This window comes from Lissotriton vulgaris, chromosome 5, assembly GCF_964263255.1.
Source record: "Lissotriton vulgaris chromosome 5, aLisVul1.2, whole genome shotgun sequence".
NCBI classification, from domain to species: domain Eukaryota; kingdom Metazoa; phylum Chordata; class Amphibia; order Caudata; family Salamandridae; genus Lissotriton; species Lissotriton vulgaris.
This window is the reverse complement of record NC_141693.1, coordinates 1,635,887,334-1,635,910,671: the sequence shown is the minus strand read 5'-3', so window position 1 is coordinate 1,635,910,671 and position 23,338 is coordinate 1,635,887,334. Positions and strand designations below refer to the sequence as shown.

Sequence of the window (23,338 nt, the reverse complement as noted above, 5' to 3'; positions counted from 1 at the left end):
TTCCCATCAGTGAGAGCTCCTTCACAAGAAAAGGTGAAAACCCTGAAATTTGGCTCCTCTGCACTGGACGTGCCTGGACCTCCAACTGGACCTGCCTGAGCCTTGCTGGCCTCTGCCAGAATGTGTCCTTATCCAGTCGTGGCCACTGCAGGTTTGAGTGGTGGGGTGGTGGGGCCAGCTGGGGTGATTTGGAGCAACAACCTCAAGGGAAAATGAAATAAATAACTGATTTTCCCTTGAGGCCGTCTCTCGAAATCCTCCGCCCTCGTTTTCCCACTTCTCTTACCTGCAGCGGTCGTGGCTGCCTTGACTCCTAAGTGGTGTCTCCCAACGTCCTGAATCCTTGGCGTTTGACATAGTGCACTCCTCCATAAGAAAAAAGGGAAATACCAAGGCTTTAGGTCATTCAAGCTGCAACGCTGCTGCCTGTGACAACCGCCAATATAAAGCTCTAGGAAACCAGAATTTTGTGCTACAGCATTCACCAGTGACGACCGGCAATACAAGATATCGGCACTTCAAACTACAGCAACAAATGCCCATGGTGACTCCCAATGTGAAGCTCCAGCAACTACCAGTTGCGACACCTGACCCGATCATTGCACTACTGCAATTCCAGGCCATCTCCTTACGGCCTCCTCCACCATGAACATAACTCTTCATGCCGGTCTTTACAAAGGTAATTTCTTTAGTGGGACTAATCTGAACCTTGTATCCAACCCACGCTCCATCGTAGTCGGCCTGAATTAGCAAGACCAGATGACTACGAGTGATGCTTTCTGCGTTTGACACTATATTTACCTAAAACTTTGAAATTGCCTATCTATGGTTATACTGATTGGAGCTTTGTTGTTCTGGTCTCAGTCTCATTTTATTTATTAACCCCTCCCCTGCTGATGACGGAACCGCTCCGTCATCAGCTGCGGTGGCGCTGTGCTGATGACGGAGCGGTTCCGTCATAGCCCGGCCGCCGCGCCTGTGCGGCGCTGATTTCGCGCCTGCGTGGCGCGTTCTATTGAGCGGGGCGGGCCATGACGGAACCGCTCCGTCACGCGCACAGCTCAACCGCGGCTGGTGACGGAGCGGTTCTGTCACCAGCATGCGGCCGCCGTGCGGCCGCTCCGCTCTGTTAGCGCTGCAGCGGAATAGCCGCTGCAGCGAAAGGGCTAAAATATACTCTATTTATCTAAGTTGGTGTGCTATTTTTTGTGTTGTTATTACTTTATTACTGTTTGTGTACTGCATAAATACTTCACCCGTTGCCTCTAAATTAAGCTGGACTGCTTTGTACCAGGCTACTATAGAGTTAAGCAGAGGTTAATTTAGTGACTTTTGTGGTTCACCCTGACAAGACTGTGGTTGTTGCCTTCCACCCCTTAACCAATAATCTGATTTCTAAGACAGAGTACAGCATTTGGCTTGCAGGGGTTGATACTGTTTATCCTGAAGGAGTGGAGATTGTACTCCATGGCCTGACCAATCCCTATTTCACCTCCAAGTCATACAAACTGCTACAGCAAGTGACTGTAACTCTTTGTGCTGCTAATAGCAAATGCATATTCCTTTCTATGTCTGGAGTGAGGAAGAGAAAGGGACCAGTGCACTGAAAAACAGCTGACCCAGTTGTGTTTTTATTTTATTTAAAAAAAAAAGAAAAGATTCCGCCACCCCCTGCCATTGGAGTTATCTCCTATGGGAAAGGAGGCAATAGACTGTTTTCACTGCCCCTTGCCGCCAGGGTTTTCCTGGCAATGACGGACAGTGAAAACTGACCTGTATGTCCACCGAACCAAATAAAGAGGTCTGCTTACCCCAGCCTTTACTGTGCTAGGCAATCGGAGGGGTGTAACCATGACAGACTTGGCAGAGTATGAGTAGTCTCTGCCTTGGTTACACTTATTGGCCACCAGCATGTAAAATCGGCGGGCAGACCATCAACTTGGTAGTAAGAATACTCTGTCGCCATTGTGACGGGGTATCCTTATCTCCAAGATTTAAATAACCCTCTCAGTCTCATTTACTGTCCAATAAACCATTTTCCAGTAACCACAATATACATACCAAGGGTGTTCAAATACAACGGAGTAGTTCTAAGTTCCAAAAGACACCCTAATTCATTCCCCCATGTAAGGGAGGTTATAATGGTTTTGCATCTACAATTTTCAATTCTTAAAAAAGATGAGCAATCTAATCATAAATCTACAATTCGCCCCGACCGAAAGATCAAAAAGAAGCTCTATGAACCGATACATACGCAGAGTAACTCCTGTCCAACAGGGATGCTGGCCCTGCCACCCAGGTTTACAACCTAACAGTGCAGTCATGCTCAGCGACATTGGAAACCGGAAAGAAGTTCACTAGACGTGTAGTAAAACTACAAACAGAAGGGTGGCTACAGACCTGACGTCCTGTAAAGACCCTGGTTGCCAAGTGGTCTTATCACCAATGGTGTAATGTTGTGTGCGTTTCTGCACACACTCTTTGAGTGTGCAAGCATGCTGGGGTTTCTCCTCACTATGGCTTTTGTCTATTTAGGAACGCCGAGGGGACCTGCTGCCCAGAGCTGTGTACCCCCTACAAAGCAGCCGTGAGCCTCGGCATCCCTTAATTAGCACGCGTTACACAGGCATTTCCTTCCTCTGGACAGACTGCCAACGACTGTCCCGTGAAAGTGATCCTTTTTATAGAGATGCTCATAAACCCGCCGCCTGCTCTGGAGTCACAGAGGGGACCGCGGAGGGGCACAGCGTGGCAGACCTCATAATGGGAGTGAGGAGATCCTATTATAGCGGAAGCTTCACAGTAGCAGGGTGGATGCAGTAGCAGTAGCAAGTTCTCCCATGCTGTTTTACTCAGGAACGCCTACTTTGCCTGTCATTAGCGATGGCATGCATGGTGATAAAAAACGGCAGCCATCGCGCAAAAACAAGCGCTAACACGGGTAGCGTGAGCTTGCTAATAGTGCGATGAGTATCTCAGCGCTTTTTGGGCTTTTAAAGCCAAAAAGCAGCGATACGGCCTTTGATAATATGCCTCTATGTCTGTGGCCGGAATTAACAGGCCCATTTAGAGGCCACTCATAATGAGGCCGCTATAGTGCTATTATACTGCCATTTTAAGGTACAACACAGAAGCCATCTGATTTTCGCTATTGTGGGGCGCTGCTAAGGGTTCGATGAAATTAGATCATATTCCCATCCTCCGTCGCCTGTAAATAAAGGGAACATCCTATATTTGTTGTATGGCGCAAGACGTTTAGCCACACACCTCTTTTGCTTACAATATTACACCAGAGTGATTTGAATGTGATAAGAATAACCCACTTCCCTAAGTTGATTCGTACCACAGAGGCAGATGAATCTCAGTTGTAAAATTAGTATTGGAAGGAACATTAAAATAAGACAAGCTGTTTCTTTCTTGACGAAATATTGAATCGCAACACAATGTACCACCAGCATGTTTTTCAGAAGCTGAACTTCTCTTTGAACTAGCCCCCCAGTATGAGCCCCCAGGCTCTTCTTCTCATGCATCACATCCATGTTGGGATTTCCAGCTACAACCCAGCCACACCCGCCTCCATGCCTTGGTTCTTGTTAGTCACCCACACGCGTAGACGTACCAGTTCGCGCTGCTCCCCCTGGTGCTTCTTCAGTTGCTCCAGCAGCTTCTGAAACTCTTCCTCCTTCTCTAGGGCCTCTTGAATGGTGGCTTCATTTTGCTCGGCATAAGCCATGGCCACCACGGCCAGGATCAGATTGATTAGGTAGAAGGATCCCAAAAATATTATGACAACAAAGAAGATCATGTAGGTCTTGCCAGCAGCGCGTAGAGTCTGTAGAGAGATAACTTGTTACCTTATGTTCACAGCAAGGGAACATATCCATAATAACAAAGACACTACTTGGTAACAACATTCTACTTGTATGAAAAGTTAATCGTTTATTTAGTTATTTCTTTAAAATAATCTGAATAAATCTGAAAATCCTGCAAATATGAAACATCATAAAATCAATATCAGTAGAATAAAGTTCTCAAACTCAATACAAAATTCTAAATCTTCTGCACCCCTTTCACTGGGTTCAATTGCATCCTCAGCGCCAAGAAACCGCTAGGTATATGTGCGATCCCTTTTTAGGGCTCGGACTCCTCCCCACTGTAAAGTGGGAGGAGTTTCGAGAACTAATGTTAAAGAAGAAAAAAAAGTATCTCCTAGGGCTTTTGCCGAGACAAATTCCACACATTCCTTTGCGTGTTCTGTCATCTGGCCAGTGATTCGTGTTCGTTGTGCTGTCGTTTTAACTCCATGGCTGCTATGCGTTTTCCCCCTCTGTGCTGGAGATTGTTCTTTTTCATTGTTTTATGACGAGCTGGGCTCGTCATCAGTGTTTGAGGAGGCTACACCATGACGAGCCCAGCTCGTCATGAGTGTGGAAGGGGTTAATAGGCTTGAAGTGATAGGGTAAATGTAGTTTTGTTCCGCCATTTTGGGCATATTTCGTTCGTGCTCGCGCAAAGAAGTACATTAATTATAATTAGGAGCTGTCAGGGTGCCTCCGTAAGTGAATGCAGATGGCCGGGCGCGTTCACCATTCAGCAGCGCTCAGCGCGCAGCTGCTGCATGCCAGGCCGGGAAAGGGCTTCATCAGCCTCACTCATCACCATACTTCAGACCAGAATACAAATAAATATATATGCTCACTCGTGCAGCGTGGCCAGTGCCTAGTCTGCAGGCTTCAAGCGTAAGACTGCTTTCATAGTCTCAATATTGTTCCTGTTCTAATAAATTTTTTACAATAGCGATCGCGAAAGCGATCGCTTTCAGTGCTGCTTTTTTTTTGTGGAGAGCAGATCTAATGCCCTTTCCAATGCTTGTTATACCAGGCAGGGCAAGGGTATGTTGTGACTGCATATTAGTCCCAAGCAGAAAACCAGGCATTTTCTCCTGAAGGAACCAGCACTTTCCCTGCACCTTAAACTTGAGCGGACACTCTCAGTCTGTAAAGAGGGCGGCGTCTTGTCGAACGCACACCCCGTGTCCACGCTTGGGATCTATCAACAAATGTCGCCTTCCTTAATTAACAGCGACACGGAGCGCAGCCGACACAGCTCTTGTCTTTGTTCATCGCCTTAAAAACGAAAACAAAGGGAAGCGCGTAGAAAAAGAGTGAAGCGCCCACCCAGACACACAACACGAACACAACACAGCAAGAATTAACAGAATGTGCAAAGAACAAGAACGGCTGCTTCTTATATCTGTGATAGGTTGTGCAGGATTAAGGAAGTAAAATAGGGCTGCCAAGGAAACCTATTAGGACGGTTTTACAACCTTCATTTATAATGTGCCTGTCCTCAGAGCGCGCTCCGACGAATCACGCTCTCCATACAGAACATAAACCAGCTCTCGGAAAGGGGACTCCACCTTACCACGAGTTTCTGCATTGTAGGCGCGCCTGTCTTCAATGCGCTATAAATGACATATTCCAGGAAGGGCATTTTAGGACAAGTGGTCTGAGGGAGACTCTTTATAAACAGTGTAAGGGGACCATTTTCAGAGCCGGGGTGATGTGTATGTCATTCTGTGTGTAGTTTTTTTCTCATCTCTGTGCTCACATAAGCAGCCTATACAATCAAGGCTTAGTGGCTAAAAAAAAATCTAGTTACTAAATATTGAAAAGTGTGGGAAGGAGTCGAGATGTTATTTTGAGCAGGTCTCTAGGCTCCGACTGGGCCCACCGACATTAGTGGCCCTGCAGATGCTAGCTAGTGCCTGGAAGGGGGTATTGCTGCTGCAGCACACGTGGCGACCCACTGCTGGAGCATCGCAGCGCTCACAGCGGCTCAAGAATCGACCCAGTGCGGCAAGATGATGACCGCAACCCTCCCGCTCTGCTGACTTGGAGCCAGGGCCTTGGGCTACCATGGGGTGGCACAGAGGCCCTTGCATGGAGCCTCCGAGGAGCTGAGACTGCTCTAATGACTAGCTGGATTACAATAAGGCGTACCCCTTGGATGAACTACTTCACGTGCCTTAGAGACCACTGCCCAGTAGGATGGTGTAATGCAGGTTTAAGTATATTCCCCGTACAGCCCCCCCCCCCCTTCAGACTAACCTATGCCTGATTAACAGTGCCTCTGTGCTTGCTTTACTTCTGGATAGGACACGTATGGAGTGCATAGTTGCTTTAACAGTTCCTAAAAGGAACGTCAAGTCATTTTATACTATGCATGCTTTATCTCTCACACTTTTTTCCACCATCACGTGCAAGACATGTTAAAAGGACCTCTCAGGCACTAGACAAAAATGTTTCCCACATAGGCTCAAAAGAAGCAGAATATACAAACCACCCACCCCGCACAGTGTAGCATTAACAGGCGCTTCAGCGCCCCATATAAGTGTAGTAAGTGATATATATAAAAGGTACAATACAGAATGTCTCGACCCACGCCACAGAGCAGAACTGAAGCTGAATAATTAAAGTGCTGCAGCTTATATTGTAGGCGTACACAGTTTGCAGATCCTCCTTTGAGAATCAGGAATCTGAATATATGGAATCCAAAAGCACACGAGCGTTGCTTAGTTGTAATTAAGATTATATAAACTCAACCCTGTTATACAACTGTATACTTGCATAGCGGATGAACACTAACGTGTTTTATTTGTGCTTTAGTTCTGGCAATAGATACCTAGTAAAACCCATGGTAGCATTCAAGTGTTCTCAGCAAATATCATTTAACTGATGAGTTCGGATTTGATTGGTCATAATAATCCCCCCCATCTCCAAACCCTGATAGATCACATATTTCTGAAACTAAATATAATATTATATCTACTCACAACACAGGAATAACATATTTTTGTTTTAACCATTAGAAAATTAAACATCGTAATTTTTTTCTAAACACGATAAACTCCTGACCTCTAAGAATTAAGATAAATGTTCACATCTGCTGTTTATTTTGATTTGTGTTTGCTGAGGGAATGCAGTATAGGTTTTCGATTTTATACACTGAATTATGGAGGTTTTTAAGCCATGCTTAGGCACTGCTCTATTTACACCCAACTATTTTCATTTTAGTAAAGGAAACACTTGGCTGCTCAACAAAAAGAACACATCAAAACACAAAAAGAATTCATAGCAAATTATATTTAATAGGACTAAGTGTATGACTTGCTTGCTAAAAGATGCCCAGTTCAAAGGTACCAACCCACTGAAATGTAATCAAAATAAATACACTTGTGGTAATCAGTGTTCAAAATGCGAATTGTTTGGAATTCTAAATCTACTGTAAAATGTTACTGCAAAAGAGTAGTGAGTAGTGAGTTGAGTAGTGAGTAGAGTAGAGTAGTGAGTGCAGAGTAGTGAGGTGAGTAGAGTAGTGAGTAGAGTAGTGAATGCAGAGTAGTGAGTAGAGTAGTGAGTAGTGAGTAGAGTAGTGAGTGCAGAGTAGTGAGTAGTAAGTAGTCAGTAGTGAGTAGAGTAGTGAGTAGAGTAGTGAGTAGAGTAGTGAGTAGAGTAGTGAGTAGAGTAGTGAGTGCAGAGTAGTGAGTAGAGTAGTGAGTAGTGAGTGCAGAGTAGTGAGTAGAGTAGTGAGTAGAGTAGAGAGTAGAGTAGTGAGTAGTGAGTGCAAAGTAGTGAGTAGTGAGCGCAAAGTAGTGAGTAGAGTAGTGAGTAGAGTAGTGAGTGCAGAGTAGTGAGTAGAGTAGTGAGTAGAGTAGTGAGTAGAGTAGTGAGTAGAGTAGTGAGTAGTGAGTAGAGTAGTGAGTAGAGTAGTGAGTAGAGTAGTGAGTAGTGAGTAGAGTAGTGAGTAGTGAGTAGAGTAGTGAATGCAGAGTAGTGAGTAGTGAGTAGTGAGTAGAGTAGTGAGTGCAGAGTAGTGAGTAGAGTAGTGAGTGCAGAGTAGTGAGTAGTGAGTAGAGTAGTGAGTAGAGTAGTGAGTAGAGTAGTGCAGAGTAGTGAGTAGAGTAGCGAGTGCAGAGTAGTGAGTAGAGTAGTGAGTAGTGAGTAGAGTAGTGAGTAGTGAGTAGAGTAGTGAGTAGAGTAGTGAGTGCAGAGTAGTGAGTAGTGAGTAGAGTAGTGAGTAGAGTAGTGAGTAGAGTAGTGAGTAGTGAGTGAAGTAGTGAGTAGAGTAGTGAGTGCAGAGTAGTGAGTAGAGTAGTGAGTAGTGAGTAGAGTAGAGTAGTGAGTAGAGTAGTGAGTGCAGAGTAGTGAGTGCAGAGTATTGAGTAGAGTATTGAGTAGAGTATTGAGTAGAGTAGTGAGTAGAGTAGTGAGCAGAGTAGTGAGCAGAGTAGTGAGTAGTGGGTGCAGAGTAGTGAGTAGAGTAGTGAGTAGTGGGTGCAGAGTAGTGAGTAGAGTAGTGAGTAGAGTAGTGAGTAGAGAGTAGAGTAGTGAGTAGTGAGTAGAGTAGTGAGTAGTGAGTGCAGAGTAGTGAGTAGAGTAGTGAGTAGTGAGTGCAGAGTAGTGAGTAGTGATTGCAGAGTAGTGAGTAGTGAGTAGAGTAGTGAGTAGAGTAGTGAGTAGGACATCACAGGCAGCAGCTGTGCAAGCTTCTTACACTCACAAGGAGACCACAGGCAGCTGAGGTGCAATCTTCTCCCACTCACAAGAACGACATCACAGGCAGCAGCAGTGCAAGCTTCTTACACTCACAAGGAGACCACAGGCAGCAGAGGTGCAAGCTTCTCACACTCACAAGAAGGACATCACAGGCAGTAACGGTGCAATATTCTCACACTCACAAGGAGATCACTGGCAGTACACATCACATGAACACACTCCATAACACATAGCAACAATACATTGGCATTTACAATGCCATTAGCTCAAACTCAAATAAATCCGAGCCCGATTGCATTTCTAATGCTTGTTTAGACAATGTAAGCAGATAGTTTGCCACACAAGGTTCCAATCCTTTACTTGCCCCGTCCCCTACACATACATTCTGTTTTCTCTAAGTGATGGCCTTGGGGGCTTGTAAATGGAAACTTGTGTTCTTTGAAACAATCTATGAGTAGTAGGACAGTACAAACATCCAGTAACACAGCTTATAAGCTTTTGTTATGTAGCATTATTTCTTTGTACAGTACTTCAAGACTCGTAGGCAAGGGCATAATGCTTAGAATGTTTATAAATGTTAATCTTGATCAATAAATACAGCTTTACTCATTTGATCTGCTAGTGAGTGCTGAAAGCACCTGTCGTGAAGCTCTCAGCTGCCCGCCCTGTGCTGGGGGCAGCTCTCTCTCGGTATGTTGCTGTTTTTAATGAGCCCTTCTGGTGCTGATGGCTGTCCTGCTAATGTGTTAGTTCTTGTGCTGGCTGACTACAAAGACGTGTTAAAGATGCTATTTAAAGGCGCGGATTCCGAGGGGACACTGCATTGTTATCTGACAGGCTGTTGAGGGAAGGCTGGCTGCGACTGGGACATCCGTGCCTGCAGCTCTGCTCCTACTCAAAAGGACTCGCACTTTCACTTGATGTTATTAAACCAAAGCTTTTCTTTTATTTCTGACAATTGACTTGATTTCTTGCACTTCAAGCTCCTTAAAGGTACTTAAAATGTGTCTGGTGAAGCATCTACGAGAAGAGAAAGCTGTAAACCAGTAGCAGTGGCTCTCCAGCAGCTGCACACGCCCCTTGCTTATGATTCAATCAGATGGAGCAGAGAAGTTATGTTCGTGTAGCAATGATTGTTTAGCACAGTTGCTATATAGAATACCACCGACCTTTGTTCTTCTCCCATCTATAGGGACTGTATTCACAGAATATGAACAATTTGCTTTTACTTTGCCGCGGCTTTGTATTATTTGAAGACGATCCAGAAAAAAAAAAAAATTACACACAGATTGGACTTGGTTGAAAAGGTAAAGTGACAATTAAACACAATACCGAGAGCTTGCACAGATGGACTACCCATGAGATGAAACGAATTGACACTCTCGCTTGGGAAAAAGAAAGGGACAAGGGACTGGGAGGTGTCACGTGCCAATAAAGCATGGCGTGTTTGTCGAGTAGGGAGGCCGTTGTGCTGCTTTCGCCTTTCATTTTCCACTTGCCATTATCAGGCATAAAGCCACAAAACAGATCTGTACAGCATATTCGGAGTAAAACTGTGTAGCTGCTTTGGAAAAGTAGTAACTTAAATCTTCGTTATGCCCTCCTGCAGGGCCGGACTGGGAACCAGAACCGGCCCTGGCAAAGTGCTCGGCCGGTCCCCCCACCCCCCTCCGGGAGGAGGAGGGGGAAGGGGGGCGCAACAGCGCTCTGTGCCAGGGCCGGTTTTCGGCCGTTTTTGTTACAGGGCCGTTTTTGCTGCAAAAACGGCCCTGTAACAAAAACGGCCCCCAGGGGCCCAAAACCGGCCCCAAAACATGCGGCCCACCAGGGGATTGCCCGGTGCCCGCAACGGCCAGTCCGGGCCTGCCCTCCTGCCACATGACATTTGACCTTGTTGTGAGCGGGAAAGGTGCATTGCAAATAAACATGCACCAAATTAATATAAGCATTTGTCTTTTCTTTTGATAATGTGGCCTTATGTAGATACTATAAAATACCTATTTTACTTCCATAATTAGCAATGTTTACTGCATAATACCAGAGGAGATAGATAGCAAAGTGGATCAGCAGAGAATCTGTCGAAGTGAAATGAAAAGTGAACATTTGGGGGAAATACCAAATCTATTCTAACATTACCTGTTTCCCTATGAAAAAAACTGACGGAATCGAGAACAAAATATGACAAACTGCATGCAAAAATCATGTAAAAGCAACACTTGAAAGTTCGAAACAGGATTATGGTAGAGCAACACAACCACAGTACACTGGCATATGCTCATCCACACACCACTGTACAAGGTCATCAGTGTTTCAACATGATTATATCCGAAACATGCTTTCCTTTAGATGCTGACATGTGGTGTGTAGCAAGGTAGGACCCTTCTGCATGGCTACTCCCACCATTTTGCCTGGTGTTAAGCTGTTATTGACTAGTCTGACTGGGGTCCTGCTAATCAGGACCCCAGTCTCTCTGCTATCTGCCTAAATTGTTATGTTCAGTACTTAGGTACATCCCAGATTAGATAATGGAGTACCCTTATAAGTCCCTAGTATATGGTACAAAGGTACCCAGAACATAGGTACCCCAAAGGTCCCCCATGGGCTGAAGCATCCATTATGTCACCCATGGGAGACCATTCGAAATGAAGCTACAGGCCTGTCATTGCAGCCTGTGTAAACTGGTGCTAGCACCATGTACTAAAGCTATAGGTTTCCTATATCTAGGGTCACTGCACTTAAAACCTATAAGTCACCCCTATAGCAGGCCTTTGCAATCCTGAAGGCAGGGTGCTTAGTTCTAAGTGAGAGGGTGCCCCTGCATGAGCAGGACACCGCTATAGCCTACGGAGTCCATTCTCCCAGGTTGTCAGTGAAGAAGTCATATACCATATCGAGGGGCACCACATAATTACACGATGAGCATCTCAAAACTGGATGCAACAAATCCCACCATGTTTGGTATTAAACATGCTGGAATCATACCCCCTCACTGTAAATGGGGTTGGAGGTATGATTCCAAGCCCCGGAAGAGCCCTCCATTAGGCGCTCCATCTCACCGGTACCGGTATTCTAGGCCTGGAAAGCACAAAATGGTTGCTGCCGATTCTGCCCTCCTGCTGCTAAGCCATGCTCGAGCAGGGGAAGGCAAAACAATAGGCATCCTGTCACAGGAAGGTGTAACCACTTCCCAAACAGGTTTCGTGGATTGGGGCAGGGTGGATGCGCTTGCCAGTGCCACTCAGTCTTCATGTGGAGCACATTTGGTGTCCCATGCATGGTCCAGTTCAAACCAGTCCTGGGAACCGTTGGCTCCCGCTCTGGCGCAAAACTGGACAAAGGACATGGGAGTAACCTCCCAACTGTCCAGACCCTCCCCTGGGAGGGTCACCTGAATCATCCCAACCCTTTCCCTAGGGTACCTAAGGGCTTACCTGGGTGTAGGGCCCTACATTTGTCATGGAATAAGATTCAGATCAGACACCACTTCTACTTCTACCGTCTGGGCACTCTGGACTTCGCTGGACTTCATTTGGGCTTGTCTTCGCCTCCCTTTCAATCTGCTGCATCGTCTGTGCCTGTGCACCATACAGGAACCTTCCAAGGCCTGTGGGCATCAAAGACACCTGAAGGAATCTCCCTTTTAGTGAAGGAGTCACTCCCCTGCATTCGCAGGCACTGCAACTAAGTTGACCAGTCTGCTGTACCTGAGCTCCTCCGTACTCTGGGCCCAATTTACAGAACTAACTTGAGACAAAATCCTAAACTTACTACTTTTGGTATTCACAGAAGGCATTTAGTAGTAGTAAAGTTAGGATTTTGTCTTAAGTCTGTCTCAAGTCTGTCTTAAGTCAAACTTAAGTCAAAATTAAGACAAAATCCTAACTTTACTACTACTAAATGCCTTCTGTGAATACCAAAAGTAGTAGGCAGACTTAAGAGAGACTTAAGACAAACTTAAGACAAACTTAAGACAGACTTAAGACAGACTTAAGACAAACTTAAGACAAAATCCTAACTTTACTACTACTAAATGCCTTCTGTGAATACCAAAAGTAGTAAGTTTATGACTTTGTCTTAAGTTAGTTCTGTGAATCAGGCCCACAGAAAGCTTCTGCAACACAGGTGGTGGTTTTCTACAGCTCCGGAGACCTGTCCTGCTCTCTCACCCAGTTTGAGGCCAGTATCCCTCGTGGGGATTGCAATAACTGAACCCTTGTGCACCGTGTCAACTTGCAGTTGCAAAGGCTTGTTGGCTCCCTTCCAAAAAGATCTTTAGGCTTCAAGTAGTCCCAACCTAGAGCATCTACAGTGACTAGAATTTTGGGCCACACCACATCATGTGCATTGTGGCTTGCATCTTTTGGTGAGCTGCTTGAGGTCCTCTTGCGACTCCAGTCCCTCTGGCCTGTGGGTCAATTTGAGAGCCACCTTTACTTCTGTTGGGCTCCTGCCCTGACTTCCCTGCATCTGTTGAATCTCCTGAAACTTGCTGGTCCTGAAGTTGCTCCTTGTTCAGCTCCTGAGTTGGTTGCATTTGCCAAGGCCTGTTGGTTCTCCCTCCGGACACGACCTTTCAGCCTTTGACATCCTTCGTGGGAAGGCTCATGCATGGCTCCTGGTCTTCCTCAGTGTCGCCTGGTCCTCATAGCTGCTGAATCAGGGTCATTGTCAACTCTCCTGCAGCACCCGACATCGGAGGGCATTCATCGTCCAAGTCTCCTGGACACTACTGAGTGGCATAGACTCTGTCCCCCATGCTTGCAGGTACCTCTCAACAAGAATCCACCTTTGGATTTCACCGGATACTTTCTCCTTCTTCAGCAGCAGCACTTTCCTGAAGTTCTACATTGGGTTCGACAGCGGTTTCCGACACCACTTCATATGTATGCATCCGGCTTCCCTGGTGTAGGTAATGTGGATACTGGGGTATCCACAGGTGAGGTGGCTCTCCAACCTTCTGTCATCCACTGGGTTTCTTCAGGGTCCACTGGGAAGGGTCCTTAATCTTTAAAAATCCAACCGCAACTTGAACGTAGACTTGTACTGAGCACGCAGTTGTGTTTCCACACTGCACACCATCTCCTTGGGGTTCCTAGTCACTCACCTTGGGTGGTTCCTTGGGTCACTTTCTAAGTATATGGCTTGGTCCCCCTTGGGGTCCACTGTGTATTAAGTGCTACTTACTGTGTTTCTTTGCAAAGTATTGTGTGGATTGTGTATATCTCTGAGTAGGAGATATTTGTATGTGTTAGAGAGTATTATATAATAAATACATATTTTTATGAATACCTTGAGTGGTTCTTTTACACTAAATCTATACTATACGATTGCATTCTGGTAAAACAAGCTCTTTTACACTCCTTCTGGACTAAGCCTGAAGGCTACGTTCAACAGCTACTGCTAAGCGAGCTTTCTAAGGTTGTCTAAGGCCTCTTAAATCACCATAAGTGTTGTCTGGACTGGTGCAGGGTGTCCACTTACAGAAGTTCATTGGGAATCGATGTCTGCATTATTGTCATTGATTATGCATATCACAGTACCAGAAATTGAGTACATGAAGTGAAGAGTCAAGAAGTATTGATATCTTTACATGGATGTGAGTTTTACAATAAAAGAAACACATTTTTCAACATTTACATTTGGGAACTTTTTTGAATGAACTTGGTTGTGATTCACAGCGTCTAGAATCCAGTGCCCAGGAAAACACATATACATCCGTATAGGTGCTACTTGTTCACTTACAGAAGTGTACATCATATACCAGGCCAGCTTCTCACATGGTTGCTTTCACATTAGACACATGTTGGCCACTGAATGTGTAAAAATGGGCTTTTAATGCATATTAATGGGCATAATCCAAAACACAATGGTAACCATCCCAGACATAGGGCATAATTTACAAGGACATTGCGCCACCAGTGCGTGACTTTCTTTTAACGCACCGGTGGCACAGTGTGCCTGCCCATCTTTACAAGACCACGTAAAGTCATTCGGTGGGAAAGCACACAGATGTGTTGTATTGTTGTTAATTTGACTCACAGTGCTTTTAAAATGACGCAGATTGGCGCTGCAAAATGGCTTTCAACGCTGCATAATTTTTGGTAAATGGACCCATAGTGTGGCCCTCAATAGCGTTATGTTCACTAGCCATTGCATAGTTACAGCTATAGCTATTTCTGGGATGAAATATTGTGAGCATCTCTGAAAGAGTAGGGGGCATTCTCAGCCATGTGTAGCAAAATGTCACTCCATGGCATAAAGTTGAGAATTCTTAGCAAAAATGTGGGCATCTCTGGTATGATGGAGACCATTCCAGGAAAACCGGAGGTCAACCATACAATTTTGTGGTCATCTTTGCAGTTTGTGGTCATCATTGATAAAAGAGGGCAACAGTTATCCACATGACATCTACTATAGCTAATCCGTTTACTATAGTAGAAACCTATCCCCCTGTAGCAGTCTAGTGGGTTTACCAGAAGCTTATATTGTGATGGGATCTCATTAGATAAGCACCCATGTTTACAGAGAAAAGAAGTCTGGTGGGCAAGGACAACATGTCTTGTATCTGTGACTTTGCAAGATGGTGCAAGAGAGATTTCCAGGAGTCTGGATGGTGAATGGTGGACACCCGAAGGTTAATAGAAAACAAAAGAAGGGGGCTTTTGAAATGTTTGCATTTTCTAGAGCGAGCTGATGCAGAAGTAGGCCTAGGACTAAAGGGTTATACAGAAATAAAGGGATAATCAAGCATCACGTTAGAACTGACTGTGGATAGTGAAATGAAACAAAATATAAGAAAGCCCCTCTTATTTGCATATTCATACATGAGCAGCTCATAATTAATTAATTTAGGGGCCAGATGTACCAAATTGCATGTTTTCGATTTCCTGACACTGTCTTCGATTCACGGTGCCTTGCAAATGGATCTGCCTCATCAATATTCATGAGGCAGGCCGCAATTTGTGACCCATCGTGTGTGTCTATAATCACAGGGATGGTGGTATGCTGGGGTCAGCAGACCACCATATCTGTGATTGCTTTTAAAATAAAGCAGTTTTTTATTTTAAAATGCAGCCCGTTTCTCTTTAATGAAAACAGTACACATTTAAAAAAGAAAAATGAAAAGTTTCCTTTTCATTTTTTATGGTCCGAGGGACCACTTCCAGTTCTTAAGAAATGTTGGCACCAATATTCACAAAGGGAAAGGGGTCCCTTGGGAACTCCGTCCTATTTGCGAATGGGTTGCCACCAACTTGAAGTTCTCTGCCAATAGCTCTAACTCTAACAAATGCGAGACCTACTGCTTTGCAAATGCTTGTTCTTTCTTTTGTTCATGTCAGTTCTCTGCACAAAGGGGGCCAAGCAGGGCATTTAACCCCTTCACTGCAGCGGCAATTACGCTGTAGGGCTAAGGGTGTGGGGGGGGCCGCGCAGCGCTCCCGTTCTCCTGACAGAACCGCTCCATCACGAGCCTCGGGTGCGCTGTGCTGATGACGGAATGGTTCCGTCATGGCCCCGCCCGCTAAATAGAACGACCAGCGCAGGTGCGGAATCTGTGCCACGCAGGCGCGCCGAGCGGGCCGTGATGGAACCGCTCCGTCATCAGCACAGCGCGTCCGCGGCTGGTGACGGAGCGGCTCCGTCACCAGCAGGGGAGGGGTTAAAGGGTAAAACCAGTCAGCCACTGGTGTTGATATCTAGATGAGTAGAACTAACATTCCCATGCTTTCTACCCATGTTTTCCGTTGGTAATGACCCGCTGCTAGGTGCAAGCTTTCATACCAAATGACATCACATTTTACCTTGTAGTGATCAGGAAAGGTGCGTTGCAAGGAAACATGCACCACAAACTTAAAGGGGCAGCTCTATTAATTCCTTATGTCACTCTCTCCACATCTCCAAAATCCACTGGCGGGCCCATTAATCCGCACTAAGCATCAAAGGACTTCACCCAAAACATGCACTGGTTGGCCAACATGTGCATCAGCATCCATGCAACCTTTCGGCCAGTTCCTCAATTTAAAAGAAGAGTGTGCACATGTGACCAAGGAGCACTGGTAACAATTTCCCTCCTTTCCTTGATCCTTTGTTTGGGTCTCCTCTCCTTGGAAGTGCTCCTGCAGGTTGTGAAGCTTCAGGGATGAAGATTCTTTGTGAACTTTGTGGAGTCCAGTTACAAAAGTTAATTCCCGTTTGACCAGTACTACTGCTGCGCGAGGGCAGGCCTTCTTTGCATTTAAAATAGTGATAACGCGCTAAAGTTAATAAAAGATGGACCAGTACGATTGGTAAAGATAAAATAGGAATTTGTTTTTGGCGGGACGTCTTTTGACAGACGTTACTGAACAAGAGTTCTAATCCAGCTTTTACATGGGAGATAGTTCATGTAACCTAAATGCTGAAGGAATCAACTTTTTAAAAGACGATACATTGTAGTTGCCAGTGGGAAAATGTGGGGGCATATTATCAAGAACCGCAATAAAATTATCGCCGCTTTAGCGGAAGGAAACTGCAGCTAAAGCGGCGATAATGGGCTTGATAATATGCCCTTGTGAATTCCCATAGCAGCCCAGGTTACCACCAGAACCTGGGCTACTATGGGAATTCACAAGAGCATATTATCAAGCCCATTATCGCCGCTTTAGCAGCAGTTTCCTGCTGCTAAAGCGGTGATAAATTTTATCACCATTCTTGATAATGTGCCCCCAGGTCTTTTACTGCGACATTTCTTATGTGCACTTCGTACAACTGTACGGAACGTTTGCGGACAGGGAGATAATTCTTCAAAGTGGCAGGTATGGCAGTTTTACAATAACAACAGCCATCTTTTAAGCAGAGCTCTTGTAACTGAGATCTGAGTAGCAATCTGCAAGTGCTCCAGAGGTAGAACCAGCATTGGCATAGCCACTCGGTCTCACCTTTGAGTGTTTATCAGAGCTATTGGCAATGCCAGTGGCTTTACGCTAGATTGTAGAGCAGTTCGGCTGCTGTGCAACATGTTGAAAAGTTGTAATAAAAAAGTGTTATAAGCATTTTCGTTGCTTTCTATATAACCAAGAACACAATATGTACAACTGAACAACCCTATTAAACAAGCATTGGAAATGCAATAGGTTTTGCATTTGCTTGAGTTAGAGTTATTGGCGTTGTAAATGACAATGTTTGTACCTATGTGTTATGGAGCATATGTATGTGGTGTGTAGTGAAATTATCTAAGTTGGATTGGAATTGTTAGTTGTGAAACTGTGTGGCATGGAATCATGAAGTGGATTAGTCGATGTGTGTAGTGTAATTATGTGACATGGTGTGTAGTGGAAATATGTGGATAGTAATTATATGGTATTGAGTGCAGTGTAATTATGTGGAGTGGGATTGTGTGTTATGTAGTATATTTATGTGGAATGGTATTTTGTGTTGTGGAGTGATATGTAGCGAAGTTTACCTAATTTAGGGCCAGATGTAGCAAAATCAGAAATACCGACTCTTAATTATCGAATTTTACCGATTCGGTAATTAAGAGTAGGTATTTCTAATGTAGGTACCAATTCGGTAAATTTTACTGAATCGGTAAAAATCGGTATTTACCGATTCGGTAAATACCGATTCGGTATTTGCTGTTGAATCCTATGGGCCTTGAAGCCCATAGGATTCAATATCAAATACTGATTCGGTATTTACCGAATCGGTAAATACCGAATTTTGCATGGGTGCAGGGGGTGTCAATTTGACACCCTCTGGCAACCCTGTTTTAGGCTTGTGTGCCATGTGGCACACATACATGCCCTAAGGGCATGTATGTGTGCCACATGTGCCGCATGTATGTGTGCCACATGGCACAGGTGTACATGCACAGATGTGCATGTACACCTGAATCGGTATTTTACCATGCAATTGTATTGCATGGTAAAATACCGATTTTCAAAGCCCTGTGTCACTGTTAAAATTGGTACCTACATACCAAACATGCATTTTCGGTAATTTTACCGACCGGTATATTTACTGATTCGGTAAAATATACAGAATTGGTAATTTTACCGATTCTGTAATTTTACCGAATCGGTAAAATTACCGAAAATGCATGTTTTTTATCCCCTACATCTCCATGGCCATTTACCGGTCAGTAATGGCCGAATTCGGCCGTTATCGGACAGTAAATGGCCAAAATCTCCCACCTACATCTGGCCCTAAGTGTTATGATGTTGAATTTTGTGGCATGATGTGGAATTGAATTCTGTGGTGTAGATTGGATGTCTGTGGTGTGTTGTTGAGTTAAATGATGTGGTTTGGTGTTGAATTGTTTGGTGTGGATTGGAAATGCGTGGGGTTGAAATGTGTGTAGTGAAACTGTAGATAGCTGTAGGAAGGAGCTAAACTAAGCTCCAGATCTGTGTGTTGGGGTATTTAAAAAAAAAAATTCAAAGAAGTATTTTTTTTTAACAAAGAAGCTTTGACAGCAGTATGCATAGAGATGTGTACTGATATGCGTTGTTGGCCACTGTCACTTTTTTTTCCAATAGAGGTGGAACTTTGTACAATTAAAACCAAGTGTTTCAATTATTCACTTTACATCGCCTGGCGCCAGCGGCAGATGGTGGGCTGATAAGCCTAAAAAGAGATACATGTTCGCTAGATATGAGAAAGACAGACAAGAAGAAGGAGGGGGTGGGGGGATGGTTCGGACAGCGCAAGGAATGCATGTCATTGAAAGCAATCGTATCTAGATTTGCACATTAATTAACCTGTGCGCAATTTACACCACAGCACTGCAGGGGTGTGAACAAAGGCGCCTGACCTCTAAATGGCGGCTTCCTGTTTGATTGGTGTGGGGTCGCGCTCTAGTGTTTCGAGTGCTGACTAGGCATGGGCGGAAAATCCGTTCCGCTCGCGGATTTTGCAGATTTTCGGGAAATCCGCAATCCGCGAGATTTGCGAATTTCCCGCAAAATCCGCAAATCTGCGAGCAGCGGATTTTGCTCGTACTGCTCGCACTGTTCGCGTGAGTTCGCGCCCCGCGAATAAGTGCAAAATTGCAGAAATACGATCTTAGCAAAACTGAAAGTAACTACTTACCAGGTTCAAAAGTTCAGGCTCATCATTAGTAGCCATTTCCTGTAGTGCTTCCTGAGGGGCCCCTCCAGAGTTCAGTTGCCAGTTGAAACTATTATGTGACCCTGCTCTGAACCTCAGAATAGTTACACATATGCCACAAAGGTCCTGAATTACAGCTAAGGGAGACAAGCAGGAGCCAGGCTGGAAGTTAAAATCCATTAATCAGCCCCTAATTCATTATTGTCAGTTGGGGCAGGGCAGGTGTTGTAACTAATTTTGCAACAATGAAAGCACTTAGCAAGTGCAAAAGATCACTAATCAGGGCGCACTAAGGAAGCAGGTGCCAGCTAAAAAAATATTCTGTGACACATTAATCAGCCCCAAATTAATTCAGGTCACTTGAGGCAGGGAAGGTGTGCTTTGCTTTGCCGAAAATAATGTACACTGGACAACCAGAGGGTGTGGTGATGAAACAGAGGGTGGCATGGGTGGGCCAGAGGGTGGCATGAGTAGTCAGAGAGTGGCAGTGGTGACAGAGAGTGGCAGTGATGAAGAAGAGTGTCCCAAACAGGCTGGACACGTAGAAACAACAAGTTCGCGAAACTTGCGACCCGACAGGTAAGTTCGCAATTTGCGAAAGTGTACAAAACCCTCGCGAACTGGCAGAAACACACAAAAAAAAAATCCGCAAATTCGCGGGAATTCGCGGATTTTGCGGATTGCGAATCCGCAAATCCGCAAAATTCGCGAACGCGAGATCCGCAAAATTCGCTCATGCTTAGTGCTGACACCAGGGCATGCCAGGAAATAGGCGGGCGGCCATTTTAGAGGCCGAACGCGAGTGTCCGAGAGAGGTTGTGTTCCCGGTGCTCGGGAGAATAAAGTTTGATGCAACTACACAACCACAGCTAAAGTATTCTTTGCATGCGCCACGGTTGCTATAATTGGTCTCTCACAACAAAAAAGAAGAAAATAATCGCAGTTGTCAAGGAACATACAACCCTCCCCCGTCACATACATCACTCTGATGAGACATGACCTGAAGAAGAGCCCCACTCCCTTACCTCCCGCATACAGCCACAATGGTGTGCGGCACCACACTACAAAATGTGCAAAAACGTGTGCATCACTAAAGGTGAAAAGCTGCAGTGTGTGTGGCAACCGACGGCCTGTGTAACAATCTTACCTGGAAGCTTGGCCTGCACAAACACACTGAAACTCATGACAGACAGAAAGAAAGCAGATGGCGCTCTCGGTGTAGTTTCTCCGGATACTTGCTCAGGGGCCCCTTCCAATGCACACAAACTGAGTGCCTTGAAAGAGAACCGGGTTAATGGCAGCCAACAAGTACTGCATCAGGGAATGAAGAATGGGAGCAGGAAGCAGCCGTTGTGCTGAGAGAGTCACAGTGATAGAAGTGGGGTGGCCATGGCAGAGGGGATGGTATGGGCAAAATTGCCTCTGCTTAGGCACAGATGTTTACCCACTCCGAAAAGTCAACAAACCAGAATCCACAGCCAAAGCAAATTAAGCAAATAGTCCCGCCAAAGTAACTAAAATGGCCCTTGGAGTGATTACACACGTAAGAGGGCCAGTCACCATGGGCGTGAAACAAACCAAGAAAGGAGGGACTAATGGGACTATTAGCCACTAAAAAGAAACGTATTTAGATAAGCCCTGAAAGGAACCAATTTAAAGTAAGGGTGTGCAAGAGACGTGCCCAAAGTCCATACAGTAGAGACACAAGGTCTCCCAAAAACAACATACCAAGAGAGATAAACTGGGCGTGAGTTAAGGTTTTAATAACTGAACCAAGAATAAAACAAAACCTAAACACACTGATTTCCAATCAGTGACAATTGTCAGCTGAACTTTTAAGGAAAGCTTTTCATACAAAATCTCCCAAAATATGCATGGTAACGTAATATTAGCATTCTAGCATTCTGTTGAGATTCAGCTACCACTCAGCCTTTTGGACCGAAGTTCCTTCACAGAATTATTTTACCATATTAGACTGTTTACATGTTATGTATCCTTCACATATTAAAATAGCCAGTAATAATGACTACTTTAAATTCATCAAAAACCTTCAAAAAAAGTTTGGTTTTAGTAGTGCATGTTTTGGAGAATCTGCCTGGAGTTTCCCCAAAAAGTTTGTTGAATTGGGATCACCATGGCAAGTTTCATACAGATCCCTCTGTGTTTTTGGGGGACATCCAGTTAAGAGAGTTTTCAACTTCAGTTTCCATTTGTCTTTATTCAATTATAATAAATAATCATAAAAGTACAATTTAAAATCTTACAGAAATGTGAGTTATTATAAACATTACCACACCACAAATAAACAAGATAGATTACTAAAGGCAGGATTTTTCAATGCAGAAGATTTTAAATATCTACCAATAGACTTAAAACTAATGGGGTAATCAACACTCTTAAGAAATAAAATGCAGACTTACACTTTTAAAATCCATTTTCTTAAGAACTAGAATTTAAATTTGGCATGTAAAAGCATTATAACATTTCCAGAAAATACAAAGTTTAGCAGCAATTGTGTGGAGGATTCTTCACAAGGACGAAATAATTTAGCAGCTGACTCATACTGTCAGACAGAAAAGCAAGATAGCTACTGATAGCGTCCAATCAAAATCTTGTTAACAACGATCTCTTCCAAGGGTTTCTAACAAGGTTAAATATGGCTCTATGGCCGCTGTTGTTTGGATTATAAAGTAGTTGTGAGAAATGTGGTTATTGTTTGAGGGGGTGAAAACCATTCTCAAGAAACAACTACACTCCTTGTAAGGGTGAACCACAAAAGCCACACAATTAAGATGTGCTTAACTCTCTGGTAGTTTGACGCAAAACCAGCCAGGCTTAACTTTGTGCAAAGCATTTAAGCAACAAACAAACAGTGGGGTGGTACAAACAGCACAAGAAAAATCCCAGACTGATTTAAAACATTTTAATAAATAAAATGTCACAAAAATGAATGAAATCCGATCAATAGAGCATGAGCTACACATTTTTAAACTTTATGATGAAAAGTAGCACCTAGAAGATCAAAGTGCCAATCACAGGTATCTTGTCGCAGAAGACCGGGGCAAAGTCAAAAGTTAAGGCAGACCGCGATGGAGGAAGGGTTGGCTACAATAAGTGGACTGGGCCATTTCCCGGCTTACCTTTGGACCTAGAAGAATGTTGAGAAAAGCTTCCTGAGAAGGTATAGCTCAGCAGGGCAAGGCAGTTAGAGATGTCTGAGGAGAAAGCTTTGTCATTGGGGAGCCACAGGATGGAGTTGTGCTGAAAATCTCTGCCTTCAGACTTTGCCACTTTTTTGTAAATTGAAAATCTCCAGCAGGATGAAGCTTTAGGCAGTAGCCGATGAGGGCTCGATGAGACTGGATACCTTCAGTGAGAGGTCTTGCTAAACAGGATTTGCTGATGCGGAGAAGAACGTAGAGGGAGATAAGGTAGAGTCGGGCTGACTGACAAGACACCTTGGATGGACCGAGGAGCAGATAGGTTCCAGTTTCCTATCAGTGGGCAGGCCACTTTTGGTGAAATATCTTCTAAGTCCCAACTTTCAGGGTTAATCAGAAGCAGCACCTTCAGCACTACCACAAAGGTTTCAGGACTTCAACTCCAGAGGGTGCAACAGTAGGGAAAGTGTTGGATAGCGATGGGGTTAAAATTACTATTCACACTCCAGAGGGAACAACAGCGGGGGCCAG

General features: G+C 44.6%; 1 protein-coding gene across 1 annotated transcript in view; it reads right to left on the bottom strand.

The window, feature by feature from the left end:
• The window catches only part of SCN4A (sodium voltage-gated channel alpha subunit 4), a 1,232,571-nt gene that overhangs the window by 458,225 nt on the left and 751,008 nt on the right, over positions 1–23,338 (bottom strand). Inside the window, exon 10 of the mRNA XM_086923780.1 lies at positions 3,620–3,832. Coding sequence (XP_086779906.1) covers positions 3,620–3,832 — 213 coding nt within the window. The remainder of the gene's footprint in view (positions 1–3,619; positions 3,833–23,338) is intronic.